Genomic DNA, 16,498 nt, shown 5'->3' with positions numbered 1-16,498 from the left:
AATGGGCCATAAAAGCGTGGGCTGAGCTTTTCATTGATCCTTTTAGCCAAGGACTTCAACCTGTAAGGTCTAATTCACACATATACCATGTCACCCACCTCCAACTGTACATCACGCTTATGCTTATCAGCTTGCTCCTTCATTTTTTGTTGAGCCAAGTTCAGGTTTTCCTTCAAAACAGCAATTATGTGATTGTGGGCTTGAAGTTGGGCATTAACAGCCTCAATTGGTGAAGGTTCATCACTGAGCTTGCAGAAAACGGGTGGATCTCGTCCATATACAGCCCTAAAAGGTGTCATTCCGGATGCACTATGGTATGTGGTGTTGTACCAATATTCAGCCCAAGATAACCATTGAACCCATTGGGTGGGTTTTTCAGTTGTGAAGCAACGTAAATAAGTTTCCAGCCCCCTATTCAGTACCTCAGTTTGGCCGTCTGTTTCCGGGTGATAAGCGGAACTAAGGCGTAACTGAGTTCCAGCCCGGTTAAATATCTCTTGCCAAAATTGACTGATAAAAATTCGATCTCCATCAGACACAATGGTTTTTGGAAAACCATGCAATTTGACAATCTCATTCACAAATTTGACAGCAACATCTTGGGCAGTAAACGGGTGCGAAAGAGCGAGAAAATGAGCATATTTAGTGAGACGATCCACCACAACCATGATTGTATCGTACCTCTTGGCTCTAGGAAGCCCGGTAATGAAATCCATGCTAATATCTTCCCATACTTGTTGAGGAATGGGTAGAGGTTGTAACAGCCCAGCTGGGGATAAGGCTTGATATTTATTTTTTTGACACGTATCACATTGAGCTACATATTGCTGAATATCCTTCTTCATGCCCTCCCAATATACCACCTGAATCAGCCTTTTATAAGTGCGTAAGTAGCCCGAATGTCCTCCTACCGGTGAGTCATGAAATTCTTTGAGTAATAATGGAATTCTACAAGACCCTCTCGGTAGGACCAACCTCTCCTTATAGTGTAAGCACCCCTTTTTAATGCTGTACCCCTCGACACTGTTGGGCTTTGTGATAAGATGCTGCATCACAGCCTTGAATTTAGGGTCCGCCATCACCTCTTTTTCCTAATCTTCAATTTCATCATACTGCCATAAGGAAAACCCATTTATTTCTAGGTTCTCCTCTTGTCTTGAGAGCGCATCAGCAGCCCTATTTTCCTTGCCCGGCTTGTACACTATCTCAAATTTATACCCCATTAATTTGGATACCCAGTGTTGTTGATTTTCCTCAACAATTCTCTATTCCAGCAAGAATTTAAGCGCCTTTTGATCAGTTCGGATGATAACTTTGTGGCCCCATAGGTAGTGACGCCACTTCTTAACTGCCATAACAATCGCCATCAACTCTCTTTCATAAATGGAACACTGTTGAGCCCTGTTAGATAGCTTTTGGCTATAATAAGCTATTGGCTTGCCCCCTTGCATCAACACTGCCCCCACACCCGTCCCAGAAGCATCAGTTTCGAGTTCAAAAGGAACAGAGAAATCGAGTAAAGTCAACACAGGAACAGTTGTCATGGCTGTTTTGAGCTTCTCAAATGCCTCTTCAGCCACGTTGGTCCATTTGAATGCATCCTTTTTGAGCATATCAGTAAGTGGACATGCTATCTTCCCATAATTTTTCACAAACCTTCTATAATAACCGGTCAGCCCTAAAAAACCTCTCAACGATTTCACATTCTGAGGTTTAGGCCATTTGATCATGCTCTCAATCTTAGCCGGATCAGCTTATACCCCTTCTTGAGATATGATGTGCCCAAGATATTCAATCTTCGGTTGGGCAAACATGCACTTCTTCAAGTTAATCACCAGTTGGTTCCCTTTTAAAATAGAAAAGACATCCTCCAAGTGCTTGAGGTGAGTAGTTAAATCACTACTATAAACAAGTATATCATCAAAAAATACAAGCACAAATTTGCGTAAGTATTCATGAAATACCTCATTCATTAGTGATTGAAAAGTTGAGGGAGCATTGGTAAGTCCAAAAGGCATTACCTTGAATTCATAGTGCCCCTCATGTGTTCTAAAAGCTGTCTTTGGTTCATCTCCAGTTTGTATCCTAATTTGATGATATCCTGATTTGAGATCCAGCTTTGTAAAAATAGTTGCTCCTTTAAGCTCATCAAGCAACTCATCAATGGCTGGAATGGGAAACTTATCCGGGACTGTGATCTTGTTTAAAGCCCTGTAATCCACGCAAAATCTCCAACTCCCATCCTTCTTTTTAACCAACAGCACCGGGCTTGAGTAAGGGCTGTGACTTGGCTGTATAATTCCAGCCTTAAGCATATCCTTGACCATGTTTTCAATCTCATTTTTTTGGGCATGTGGATACTTGTAGGGCCGTATATTTGGGGGTTGTTCCCCGGGCTTGATGACAATCGCATGATCATGAGGACGGGGTGGTGGTAATCCCTCAACTGGTTGGCAGACCGCAATAAACTTATGGAGTAGTGATCGAATTTCTGGAAGCACCGACTGGGCATCATGCATGTCTCCCCCTTGTGATAGACCATTATATTCAATCATGAAAACCTCCTCTCTTTTCTGCACTGATCGAATTAATGATTTGAGGGAGACTTGAGTCTTAGCCAAGCTTTTAAGCATACTCGGTTACCCCTTTTTCCTATTTCCATTGTTAACTGTCCCCAATTCATCTTCACATCTCCTAAGGACTTGAGCCATTCAACCCCTAGCACAGCATCTACTCCACTTAGAGGAAAAGGGTAGAATGTTTGAATAATATTGAGCCCCTGTACCTTCAGACTAAGGTCCCTACATCGTTGGTTCCTCTTAAGATTGTAGCCATCCCCGACTGTGATCGTATACGTAGGAATTTCTTCATAAGGCATCTGCTTCTTGGTCATGAAACCTTCTGATATGAAGTTATGGGTTGCTCCACTGTCAATCAACACTATAATTTCTTCACTCTCCATCACTCCTTTCACCTTCATCGTGTGATTTCCCCCCAAACCAGCAATGGAGTTCATTGACAGCTCCATTTTTGTTGCTGTCATATCCTCCTCTTCATTAATTCCTGTAAGTTCGTCCCCCTGCTCGTCATCTTCTGGCTGTTTTGGTGGTTCGATTTCCATGATCAACACATGTAGCTGTTTGTTTCTGCATGTGTGTCCTAGTCCGAACTTATCTCCACACTTAAAGCAGAGTCCGAGTTCCCTTCGTCGCGTGATTTCGGCCTCTGACAGTCTTCACACAGTGTTTCCTCCTCTGGCCGAAGCATGCCCAGTCGAAGAGCTTGCTGTTTTTGACTCGTAACTCTTCGTTTCAGTGTTCCCTTCGTCTGTTGCTGTAGAAGGGACCACCGTGTTTTTCCAGGGATCCGCCACGTGCGTAGCTCGTGTATAATAAGTCTGGGTTGAGTCGGTTTTTGGCCCACCTAAAAATTTCTGGATTCTGGGTACCCGAATTTCTCTGGCCCGTTCGACTTCCAGGTTCCTCTCTTCAACCCGAATGGCCATTTCCATCACCTCGCGTAACGTAAAAGCATTGGTGAGTTTCAACTCTGCTCTAATCTCGGTTCTTAATCCCCTTCTGAATGCTGCGACCAAACACGCTTCAGGTGCATCCTTCAAGGGCGCAGAGAGACGTTCGAACTCCTCTACATATTCTAGGACCGAGCCTTCTTGCTTCGCTGCCAACAACATCTCGTACTCATCTCCCAGCTGAGAAGGATGGAATCTGCGCAAGGCCTCGGTCTTGAATTCAGACCAGCTTCGCAAGGGTGTTCTAGTGTCAACCCATTGGTACCAGTTCAGGGCTCTACCTTCAAGGCATACTACTGCAGCCTCCAGCTTCTCTTTCTCTTCCATGGAGTTAACCTGGAAATACCTCTCTACTCTGAAGAACCATCCCAAAGGGTCTTCTCCATTAAATATCGGTAACTCCAGCTTTCTATACTTGCTAGGTTCTCTATCCGTTCCTGCACTTGTCTCTGCTGATTCTTCTTGGTGGCTCTTCCCACTCCCATGTAAGAGTGACTCGCTTCCCTTCCTATTTTTGTCTGATAATCGCCCCAAGGTTCCGCCTAAATCCTTCATCATGTCTCTGAGAGAAGTCACGTCTCTAGTTAGACTCCCCACTGTCTCCTTCAACTCTTGCAACTCAGGGTCAGCGTATTGCACCCTCTCCTCCATTTCTCTCCACACACAGGTCCTTAAATCGACCCGCTCTGATACCAAATGATGGAACTCTACTGCTAAACAGATAAATATGCAGAGATAATAGAGATTAATGACCAACAAATCAGGAGAAATACTGGGGTTTGATAATAATAATCCCAAAAGGCTGAATCAATGTTACAAAAGACACTTCAGCGATTCAAACAAACCCTATTCCCAAGTTACAGCCGGAACTCACAACACTACTATGGAACCCAAACACATGCAATGCTATCTAAGCATGCCCTCTGGTTTTTGAGAGCCAGTCTCTCCCTTGAACAAAACCCAAAAGTAATGACTCCTCCCCCCAAATGAAACTAACGGCTACTATAACCCAAAAGCAAAGTGCACAGTCTCCCACACCAAGTTCTGCTAAAGCAGACCTAAAACCACCATGAGTCAATACTAGGTTTGACTAGCTTTCTCCTTAAGAGTAAGGAGAGTAAGGTCAACGTTCTGCCCCTTAGAAAGATGCTTTCCCTTTTCTTGTATTTTTCTGAATCTCCTCTTATAGGTTTTTCCAGCAAAACAGAGTCTATCAGTTTCATATTAATAAATTTGAGAATTCCAGAAACTTTAGTTTGATGTTCTTCACCCTCAAATATGGGCCAATTGATTCCAGCATTGAAGCACGGGATTCTGTCGCGCAATTCAAGAGCTGAACAGTAGACAAACTACGCTGGAGGCATCTGAACAACTAACAACCGATTTCTCTTGCATCATTGCTACCTCTATTTGGTACACTCTGACTCTCTGGTTGTCCGAAAAAATTGGTACTCTATACCATCACTATCTGCTTGAAAATGCACTTTTGAAATAACAAAATGCACACACTACGAATTCAAGTCCACATCATCCTCTTTCGCTCCTCTGCATATGTCCTTATAAGCAAGAAAATTTCTTTCCTCCCTGACGCTTAAAGTTTCGCTCATCTTGTATTAGATTAGACTTTCCTGAACCTTATAATATGAATAACGTGTTAATTGGACAAAATGAGCTCTTTTGGGATTGTCGTGATGTTATTCCACACATCGTTTGGGCAAATGGTGAATCAGTTTTTGGGGCTGGAGCCACACGGCTCTAGGCTTTATTGCTCCACTTAAACATGTATTCTGAATCCAGGAAAACTGCAATGGATCTGATGTCAAAAAAGGCAGAGCAAAAATTAGCTTCAATGAAATCAATTAAGAGGAAGCAGTACATATGTATGTATGTATGTATGTGTATATGTACACTAAACTTCGCTTAATCAATTAACAGCAACAGAACACCTAAAGTGTGCCAAGGCGTCTGTGCAAACCTTCCGGTGTCAACAAGGCCTTGCCTATTGTTGCCCGAGTAGTTTCGTCAAATTCGCAAATATTCAAGTGAACAATTTTCCTCGGAGAAAAAACTCGCTTCGCTTCTTCTACTTCAACGAATATTTGAATGTTAGACATAGTAGAAGCTTCAGGAGTTGTTAGAAGCTTTTTTTTGCTTCACACACCCCCGGTCAATATAATAGGTATGGTTGGAATAATAATACTAAATAATATGAATAATATATCAAAACGACCTGGACATACAAGACTTTTTATTTCCAGGATGCTCAATAATGGAGTCCATAATTAGGGAGGGTGATCATCTTGACTAAATGAATTAGATTAGGAAGCACTCAATTAAGTTTTGGCGAGGGAAGCAATGAACCCCACCACTCGACAATGACACATAAAACATACATTTAATGTGGTCCGTTATCAAGACTTACTAATGACATGCCCACCAACAACAATCCTATTCCTATCTAAGGAACATCGTCGGCTAGATTTTGCGGTTTTCGATGCCAAGACAATGTATAAGGTTTATGGTATCTTAGATCGAATCAAATCTTTGATTGATTACAAAGGGGGGCATCGTCACTGCTTTTGAAGCTTCCTTCTTGCTTCCTATCGTTCGCCTGCAAGGTTGGCAACTTGACATCCCACCCCCACCCCCTTATCGCATGATCACCGTCACCACATACTTCGCATTCTTTGTATAATGTGGATTTTTATTAAAATGTAATGTAAATTTTTCTCGAATTATTTACATTTACACAAATTAATTGGTATTATTTTTATTAACCTTTTCTTTTGAATAGATTTTTTTTATTACTTACATTTATTCTCTTATTATTAGTAGCAATATTATTTAAAGCACAGTCAAACATAACATTTCTTTCAAAAATAATTCAAACCTTAATTTATCACATTATGGCTAATGCTAAACTCAAGCCTGTTAGTTCATTTGAATAGATACTTAGCTTATACAATCATATGTATATCGCTAAGCTTTTTTAATAAAAATAATAAATTGAAAAGAATAAATTTCAATGATTGCAAAAATAATCCATCTTGCTATTAAAAAAAATATCATATACATGTGTGTCACGAGATCCGTACTTCATCTTCATATCAGTCGCTACGGTATTGGGTTCAATGCATCCTCAGTTCCCATGTTGGATATAGCCAACAATGTTACTTAAATGACAATTCTTATAATCCAATGTACTTTCCCAACTTTTTGCCGCAAATGCAAACTCAAAACCCGGCACAGCGATGATTCATTCATTTAATAATTAATACTGCGAAATGTAGAGGAATGGAAACCGGCTTGGCATCCCTTTTCTGGTCCTTTTCCGATATGATCCAGATTGAGATTGAGACTGAGGCTTCACGTGAGGCGCTTCCCCTTGTGGATTTTGTTTCAGCTCTAAACTCTCGCCACTGTCACTCTACAATACAAATCAAATTAAATCATCATAACCATCCGCCACTTATTTTCCAAGAACAAGAATCTAGCGCGGCTGAACAAAAAAAAAAAAAAAAAAAATCAGAGAGAGACCTTACCTTGCACTGGACTGAGCAGAACCTTTTCTCTCTTTGGAATTCTCTTCCACAGGTCTTGCACGTATAGGAAGATTTGTTACTTCGGGACTTGGATTGTTCACAATGTCTTCTATTGACAAAAACTACTTGTTTGTGATTAATAATGAATGGGTGAATGTCGGAGATATCAATTAACTTGGACACCTGGCTTGCTTGCAGGCAATTCTCGGGCGAAGCTTTGTAAACCTCAAAAATACACGAGTCCACATTATTGTTAATAACAGTAAGTTTAAACGGAACACACACACACATATTAAAAAAAAAAAAAAGGTAATGAACTCAACGCTTACGGGGAGCACTAGGTGGTGTTCATGGGGGTGGTTGGCTCCTTTAGGGCAGAATTTGCAGTGCAATTGCAAGCAGGTAACGCAGAAACTAGGAAAGAACTTGGTGCTTTGATTGCAGTCAGAAGAATGTTGCAATCGATCTTTGTTCTTGCAAGCGTCCAACAATGATTGGACCCAGCCAGGATCCACTCGCTTCTCGCTGTCTTCAGTATTCATCACTATCAACTTTCAAGAACGTGGCTAGCTTCACTATTTCTATGCATCCCAACGCCAACTGCCAATCTTGATCAGTAACAATGTCTGAGTTTGTTTCAAGATAATCACTCTTTCTCCATTAATCCATCATTTTTATACTCTCATCTGGATATAATCATATTTCCCTCTTTAATTTATTAGATAGATTCTGATCTTCCCACGCTATCAGAATGAAATCGCTATGCCCCGCTCGCTTTTTATTATTTCTTTTATACATGTATATACTACAGATTCATATATTCTCTTTGATCTAAAATATAAACATTTCTTATTATCATAAAATATATATATATATATATAAAAAAACATTTATCCTCAGCTAATCTTGATTTTAAATATAAGCAATCTAATATAGGTAAAAAAAAATTATTTTATCTCTTGTATTTATTAACTTACTAATATATATTTCATTCATCATAGAGTGACATTAATAATTAGGATTAGAGATAAAAAGAAAAAATAATATATATTTTTATGAGAATGAGTGTTTTATTGATGTGTAAATTTTTTTCAAAAACTAGTTATTGTTTGGACTAGAAGGGGTATATACACACACACAAATCAAACAGGGTGCCTTCCACAAGGATTTGTTGGTCCTTCGCATGAAGGAGAGTATTAATTAATTTTTTTAATATAATCCCTATTTAAATTAATATCTATGACAGAGGATGTAATGTAAATTTAAAAATTTTTATTTAAAAATGAGTAAAAGTAATAGTTTATTATATTTTTAAACAAATTTAATAACTTAACCATGTCTCTTTAATTCCAATAAGGTAATTTAAAATGTCTTATAATAAAAATTCAAAATGAGTATATCATAATCAACTAGAATGGGCTATATGTACGTATATTTAATGTTCATTTTATTTTTTTTATTTTATCTAAAATCAAATCCCTATCCTTTTTGGCCAACAATCAACCGCTCTAACATTGAACGACGAAATATGCATTTCCAGGTTGAGTCTGAGGAACATCACTCTTTTTAAAATTTGAATTTTTAAAAATTTTAAGTTACACATATGCATTTTATTTTAAACAAACTAAAAGGTTGTATTTTTTTTTTAAGCAATGCGCAAAAAAAAAAGGTGATTGTTTGTTCAAAAAATATAGTTAACCATTGTCAGCAAATATACACATCAAAATTAAATATTCGGTAGATTAGCATTCTCTAGAATTTAAAATTTTGTATTTATACAATAAATTATGGATGTATATTGATGATAACTTAATACTTTCAATATAAAAGACTGTCTTTCTGAAACGTACGTTATGATCTGCGAGATTCATTTTGAGACTGTACAGATTGAATTTCAGAATTTTCATCAGTCTTTGGATCATAGGGATAAAGTTACATATTATGAAATTTCCTCAAATCGTTGGATATCCGAATTAAATAATTGTCGTTCAGAAATTTAAATTTATATATCTGAAATAATTAGCACAAATATATTTAATATCTCGAATGTAAAAATAAATATGATAAAATAAAAGAAATTTGCGTGTGTGAACAGACTCAAGTAAAATTGAAATTTAAAAGTAGTGAAAAATATAATAACAGTAATTTTTACTAAATTAGTGTAGATTTGGATCTTCTCTTTTGACGTTTGAACTTGAATCATAACGACTTTCTTGTCAAAAACAATACAAAATTGTTTACACTGCATGATTTGAAGTATCGAAAAATCAGACTGACCTGCTTTTCGCGTAATCTTTGCGTATAACTTGATGATTTTAGCTCGCGTGTTTCACAAAGGAAAGATGATGTTATACTAGATATGTGACACGGTGAAAAATCAATTGAAAGAAGCGGTAAAAATATCTAAAAAAATCAACTATGGACCTTTTCAGATTACAAGAGGGAAGAAGCTTCTTGGGACAGCGTTGGCTTTAAAAGTGCCCCATTATCACAGCAATCATTTATAACAACCAAATATTAAAAAAAAAAAAAAAACTCACATGGTACCTCACGCGCACTCCTCTTCCTGTGCCCCGTCAGCAGAACAACACGAAAGAGACAGGCAAGTATAGTTACTTCACGCTGAAGAATTTCCAATGAGCTGGTAATGATAATGGATGATGCATCTTTGGCATTAGAACGGAAATAAAATTGAGCTTAAAGGTTTTGCTTAAATAAAAATTTGATCTTTAAAAATTAATTTTTTTAAAATAATCAAATTTAAAACCTGGACCCTGATAAGTTTTAAAAAATGGCTCGGACTCGAATAGCCTTTCAAGCTTTAATGAGCCTAATTATTTTATACACACAAATATATTTAATTGATGATGACATAATTGAGATTTAATCTTTATCTCTATTTTCAACAAGTGAATTTACATCTGAAGAATCTAATAATGAGGAGGAAGATTAATATTTACATTGATAAAGATTTTAATTTTTATCTTAAATTTAAATTTTAAATTTTTATCAAAATTTATGTAAAACTTTGATTTGTTTTATGTTAAATTTTAAAATATTTTATTTAAATTAAAATTTTAATTTTTTTTAAAAAAGGCCTTAAAAGCCTGATCTTGAACCCTTTAAATAAATATCAGGCCTCATACAGATCAAATTTTGAGTAATTGAGCAAGGGCTAGGCCTATCATAATTCCCACCTCTATTTGGCATAAGTGTGCTCCCTTTGCCCCTTTTTTGCCCCATTTTAGCTTCCCTGTGACGAAGTAAAATACTTGCAAACTTATATATGTATGTGTTTATTTTTGTCTATACGAATAAAAGAAAAGGCGACTTCTTAGTTAAATTAACATCTAAATGTAACTAGAAGATTTTTATTTTTTATTTTTACTTTGCAAGTAATCTGAAAAGATTGATATCTAGAAAGCTAAAATTTTTATGGCGAATCAGAATCACCAACATACTAGTAGTTTTTTTTTATGAAAAATTTGAAATAGCAACGTGGTCAGAAATGTGAAAATATCAAAATAGGAAGATCAATAATTGCTCCGTATTTTATTTTATTTTATTGGGTCGAAGTTAAAAAGAGGAAGAAGGACAAAAGGACCGGGGGGTTGCAAAAACAAATAGTTGGCGGGCTGGTGGGTCAGTATTCAACCCGGCAGTTCGAGAGCCAGGTCATGTCCTGTCGAACTGCCCCTTTTTGGTTGTTGGAAATATTTGTTATAATCTATCATTTTATTTATTTGATCAAGAAGTCGTTTTCCCCCGAGCCTTTCCCCATCATCGTGGCATCATGCAGCGTAGCACTTGGATCTCCCATCCTTGCCGCATGGTCATCTGCTCAATGATTGCCTTTTTTTTTAAAAAAAAAAAAACCACTAAAATTTCAAAATAATAAATTTTTAACAGTTAGGTTTGAGGTATCCTCCTCCTTTTACTTCTATTTTCACGTTTTTTCTTTTTTTTTCATTACTCCTCACCCATTTATTCTGACAAAATTTTTTAAAATATCAATTATAAAGATTAATTTAAATAATTATAATTTAAAAAAATCTTTTTCTTTTTAATTGAATAAGGAGTAGATTTCATCTATAACAAAGATCATCTCCCATAAGGCACGGAAGGCAATGGAACTATGCATACAAGATTGAGACTCAAACTTTCAATCACTTGTTTAAGTTATGAGAGTTTTTATCACTTATGTTAATTTTAGTTGGTTAGTTTCAAGTATTCTAACTGCATTTAAAACATGTAAAATTTAAATATGACTCTTAATTTATTGTTAAAATTTTTATTTATAATTATTTGAATCAATATATATTTACAACTTATTTTTTAAAAAATGAAAACTTAACTATCATAAATTCTTTATTTTAAAACTTTGTCATCATTCTTCCAATTTTTTTATTTGAATAATAACTGATTATTTACACTCCCTTCCTTGCCATCTTATGCCTAGCCATTGCATTAAATTGTCATGTGTCATTTGATAATGTGACTTTTTAAAAGGTTTTTTGAATTTTTTTAGTTAGAAGCACAATCATTATTGTTAAATTCTCGAGTTGATCATTCTTCTGTTTTTAGCTTATAAAATTGTATTAATTCAATCATAAACTTGAACTATATAAATCTCATTTAAACTTGCAAGTTGACTCTTCGAGTTTTTTTTTTATATTTATAGCTTATAAAATTGTATCAATTAACTCATAAACTCATTGAGCAAGATATGTATATATTATGTAGAACTTGATTTATACAAGCAGTAAGACCCGGTTTAATAAAAAACAATAGTAATAAAAAAGAAAATACAAAATACAAAAAATAAGTTACTCTGTTTTGAAATTTATATGTTCAATATAATAATTTATGAATGTAGATGGTTGTAATTTCAATAATTTATAAGTGGAACATATTTAAATTGAATTATGATCATATTTTAAATTTTAATTATTTAATTATATACAGTTATTTATTAATAAAGATAAATTTTTAAATATTTATGATTTGAATTTATATTTTAAATTTATATTTTTATCATAAATTTATTTAAACTCACAAGTTAAACAACCTTTAAACATAACTATGATAACGCAATAGGGAAAGAAATATTTGCAAATCATATCACTGAGCAATCTGTCAAAACAGCAAAATGGAGGTGAATGATTAATAGGCTGTGGACTCTCATTTAGGGGTGAGCAAAACTGAATTAAAACTGAAAATCGAACCAAATCAAATCAAATTTTATCTATTTAATTTGGCCTATTTAATTTTTCAGTTTGATTCGATTTTTTTATTTTAAATATTTTGGTTAACCAGTTCAATTCAATTAGTAAAATTTAAAATCGAATAGATCGAACCGACCGAATTACATATAATTTATTAATTTATAAATTATATTTAATTTATAAATTATTTTATTTTTTTATTTTAATAAAGAATAAAAAATAATAACATCATTTGAAACCTTATTTTGATCAGTCACTCTCAACCCTATTTTTTATAAATTGTTTACTTGATTATCCATGTCTTTATAATATTTGGGTTTCATGTTATATGGATGTAATTAAAATGGACTCATATTAAAAAAAATAAATAGGAAAAGGCTCAATTTTACGGTATTGTTTGTTTTAATATTTAAAAAATGAGTCTAATTTTAATAACCCAATATAAAATAAAAAAATTGAATTAACTGATCCAATCAAATTATTAAATTTTGATTCGATCCTTATTTAATTTAATTGGTTTGATCAGTTTGATTTTATTTTTATTTTTAATATTAGTCGGTCAATTAATTTTATATATTTTGAGACCGAACCAAATTTGCCCATGCACACCCCACCCTCATTCTTCTTTTGGTTGACGAGACCTACTGGCACTCAAACCATAAATTGTGTCATTTTTTTAAAGAAAAAAACCAATAGCGTGTCATGGATTTTAATTACGGTCACCTCGCTTGGCACAGCGGCATACTGCAGATGGAAACCCACTTTAATTAGCTAAACATCTACCTCATTATATCTTGTTTGGCAAAAGAAACAAAAAAAAAATCTACTAACCACATTACCCAAATATCAGCAACAAATTATAGGGATATTTTTTTTTATAAACTTCAGCAAAACATAGGGATTAATATGCGTAACAGGACAAATTGAATTGAAATTTTAGATAAATTAGGATCAAGTTATTATTATTATATCATTAATTTCAAAGTAAACTGGAGCTCGCAGAGCAAGAAAAGCAAGCTCCAATCCCCGGCAACCTCGAAAGGAGGGCCCGCTACAACTGTCACGGCAAGTTACAGCCTGTAAAGCGTCTCCCCGTTGCTCCCATTTTTACAAACAATTTCAATTCTTTTAAAAAGAGAATAGAAGAAATGACAATATAATTTTTTTAAAAATTATATAAATAATATTTGGTTTTTTAAATATTATAATTCTTAAAAAAATTTTAATATTTTTTATCATTAAAAAATTAATATAAATAATTACATTATTTTTAATTTAAATATTAATTATTATTTATAATTTTTAATTTAAAATTCATAACTTTTGTTTTTAAGAGTACAAGAATGTAACAATAATCCACGGGTTGACATTTAAAATTTTAAATGTAAGATAATTTAATTATTTATATTAATTTTTAATAATATAAAAATTTTAAAAATTTTAAAAGAATTATGACATTTTATTTGTATAATTTAAAAAAATTTTATTATTAATTTTTTCAAGAAAATATAATTAAAAAATTCAGTTTCTCACGACAAAGGACAGATCCGACGGGGCCATATGGTTCAAATCACGAGGCTGGCTCCTCCTCCTCCCTATATAAACCCCTCCCTTCATCCCTGGGCCTCCGCGCAATTCCCAGATCGGCCTCCGTCCAAGTGTCCAAGGGTTGTCTATTTCCAAAATGGGTAATTGCAGCACCTCATCTTCCACCCAGGTGGCCACCACCGCCAAACTCGTTCTGCACGACGGGAGGCTCCAAGAGTTCTCCTATCCCGTCAAGGCTTCCTACGTCTTGCAGAAGTATCCCAGGTGTTTTATTTGCAACTCCGACGACATGGACTTCGACGACGTCGTCAGCGCCATCGACGAAGACGAACACTTGCAACTCGGCCAGCTCTATTTTGTGTTGCCTCTGACCCGCTTAGAGCATCGCTTGCGGGCCGAGGAGATGGCCGCATTGGCCGTCAAAGCCAGCTCGGCCCTTACAAAAAGCAGCGGGGGTGGGAAATACGTCTGCGGCCGGCAACAACTCCTGTTTTCCGGCGAAGAGACAAAACGATCTTTTAAGAGAGTGTCTCTGGGAGTTAATAACGGCGATAAGTCCACCAGGAGAGGGAGGAGCGGGGGAAAGTCTACAGCTCTGTTGAGTGCAATACCGGAGTAGGGGTAGTTTCAGTCCAAAATGTGGGCCGGTGATTTTGTTTTTGCTTTTTTTTTTTTGGTTGTTGTATATACATTTAATTTGCTCCCCAAGGAATACTTAATTCTCGAACGTGACAAAGAGCTGGATGTTCCGTTGAAAACAAATTATAATGATTAGATTTGAGCAGTGGGCAAAGCTTGACTCGTTCTGGTTGCTTGTTCTATCCCTGGCTGTCATCTGTCTCGGGCAGGTCTCATTCTAGAGGCGCGTACGAGTGGTTATTTTGAAATCATCCGTGACTTCGGTGCTGTGAACGTAAAACGTGAAAATAGTCTAGCTGTAGTAATTGAAGCTTGAAGGTCATGAACAGCAGTGACCGTATAACATTACGCGCTAATCAACTCGCATAACATGATTCTACGATATTATGAGGATGGCCATTGACATCGGATTGGATTAGGGAATGGGAAACCCTTGCCAACCTTGCAGGGCAGCAGACACATTATGCAGCAAAAAACGCAAGTCCAGAACGTGTAGAACGTCTAGGATATGCATAAGAAAGGGACGAAGCAGATACCGGGTGTAGTGACAATGAGAATAGCGTTATCCCAACGCAATTGATTAATGATGTGACAATAAATCCAACCATAATTATTATAAAGATAACTCCCGCTTTCAGCCAATGGGACTCTCCAGATTCATATCTGATTCATTTAGATCGAAAGAGATCGATGGCGACTAATTCAGTCGGTTGGGGGCATTTGACGTGGACGGGAATAAATGATATCGATAGAAGACGAAGAGGATATGATGATCTCAATTTGGCATTTGCAGATTGACAGACGCAACAAAACAGTAGAATCCACGGGGAGGATTTGTGGGTTCGGGTTAGAACCGGATGCAATTGTCTACAGCTGTATACACTCGAATTCAGATCAGATTGGAACCACGCTCTTCAATTTCATCCATAGGGAAAGGAAAAAAAAAAACTGTTTCATTATTTTGATATTCAAACAATCACTTGATCCCTAATTATACATACATTTGAAAATAAGATTTGGTTCTGTGAGAGCGCAGAAATCGTCAAGCGTAAACCAAAATGGGCGGAGATGATTACTGAGTATGGTATGGCGTATTAACGTGACGGGATGAAAAAAGAAGGGAGAATTGATGAGATGGAATGAAAAAGACGCGAGTGAGTTGGGTAATTATTTGGGTTCTAAATTCTCATGAATTAGGGTTCGGTTTAGTTGGCGGATGAGTGGGAGGGAGGCCCAACAGTTAGGTGATGCAGTGCATAGTTATAAGTTTGTAAACTGGTAATGTAGTTAGGATAACATAATCCTCTGACTCGCACTGCTGTTAGGCAGAGGATTTGATAACACGGCTTCACTAATTCCATACTCAGTACAGAACCCCATCGTTATTAGGCCACCAGCATTTGCATCAGCATAATCCCAAACATAATAGGATTTTAAGGTGCGTTTGGTTTTGAATTCAGTTTACTAAAAAAGCTTTTGAAATAAATTTTGAATTCAAATATTGTTTGGTTTTTAATTTTTTTTAAGAAGTTCATTTAAATAGTCTTTTTTAAATGTGCTTAACTATGCTTTTGGTCAACTTAAAATGATAGGGCTTTTAAAAAGTGAATTTAAAAAAAACATATTATTTGATCATATTTTTTTAAGTTTAAGCTCTTATTCTTTTATTTAAAAATTTAGTTAATTCATAAAAAATATAATTATCATTCTAATAATAATTAGATATCAAGTTTTTAATATTATAAATTGAATAATTAATCATATTAATTTTTAACAGTAATAGATAATAAAAATTACAAATCTTATCACATATTTTAAAATTATAAATTGAAAAGGTAAAAATAATTAGATATCAATTTTTTAACATTAGAGATCAAACTTTATGTTATTTAAAATTTTTATCATATTTTTTAAATATTTTAAATATATTACATTTGTATAATAAAAATTATAAATCATCATAAATTAATATTATTTTTAATAATTATATATTTAAAAATATATTTTACTGTTAT

General features: G+C 35.1%; 2 protein-coding genes across 2 annotated transcripts; one reads left to right on the top strand and one right to left on the bottom strand.

Annotated features, from left to right (window-relative positions):
• Window positions 1-6,625: 6,625 nt before the first annotated feature.
• Window positions 6,626-7,725, bottom strand: LOC129321761 (uncharacterized protein At3g50808-like). The gene is made up of 3 exons (XM_054967657.1): window positions 7,401-7,725; window positions 7,072-7,296; window positions 6,626-6,956 (listed from the first exon to the last, which is right to left on the bottom strand). The coding sequence occupies exons 1-3, from the start codon at window positions 7,611-7,613 to the stop codon at window positions 6,801-6,803; spliced, it is 594 nt and encodes a 197-aa protein (XP_054823632.1). The 5' UTR covers window positions 7,614-7,725; the 3' UTR covers window positions 6,626-6,800.
• Window positions 7,726-13,910: 6,185 nt separating this feature from the next.
• LOC129321193 (uncharacterized) lies at window positions 13,911-14,653 on the top strand. The gene has a single exon (XM_054966875.1). It carries the CDS (start codon window positions 13,981-13,983, stop codon window positions 14,461-14,463), a length of 483 nt encoding a protein of 160 aa, XP_054822850.1. The 5' UTR covers window positions 13,911-13,980; the 3' UTR covers window positions 14,464-14,653.
• Window positions 14,654-16,498: the final 1,845 nt, after the last annotated feature.

This window comes from Prosopis cineraria, unplaced genomic scaffold (assembly GCF_029017545.1).
Source record: "Prosopis cineraria cultivar Desert tree isolate PC_DT_omini unplaced genomic scaffold, ASM2901754v1 PC10, whole genome shotgun sequence".
Taxonomy (NCBI): Eukaryota; Viridiplantae; Streptophyta; class Magnoliopsida; order Fabales; family Fabaceae; genus Prosopis; species Prosopis cineraria.
Note: the sequence above shows the minus strand (reverse complement) of the source record. Positions and strands in the feature narration are given on the sequence as shown.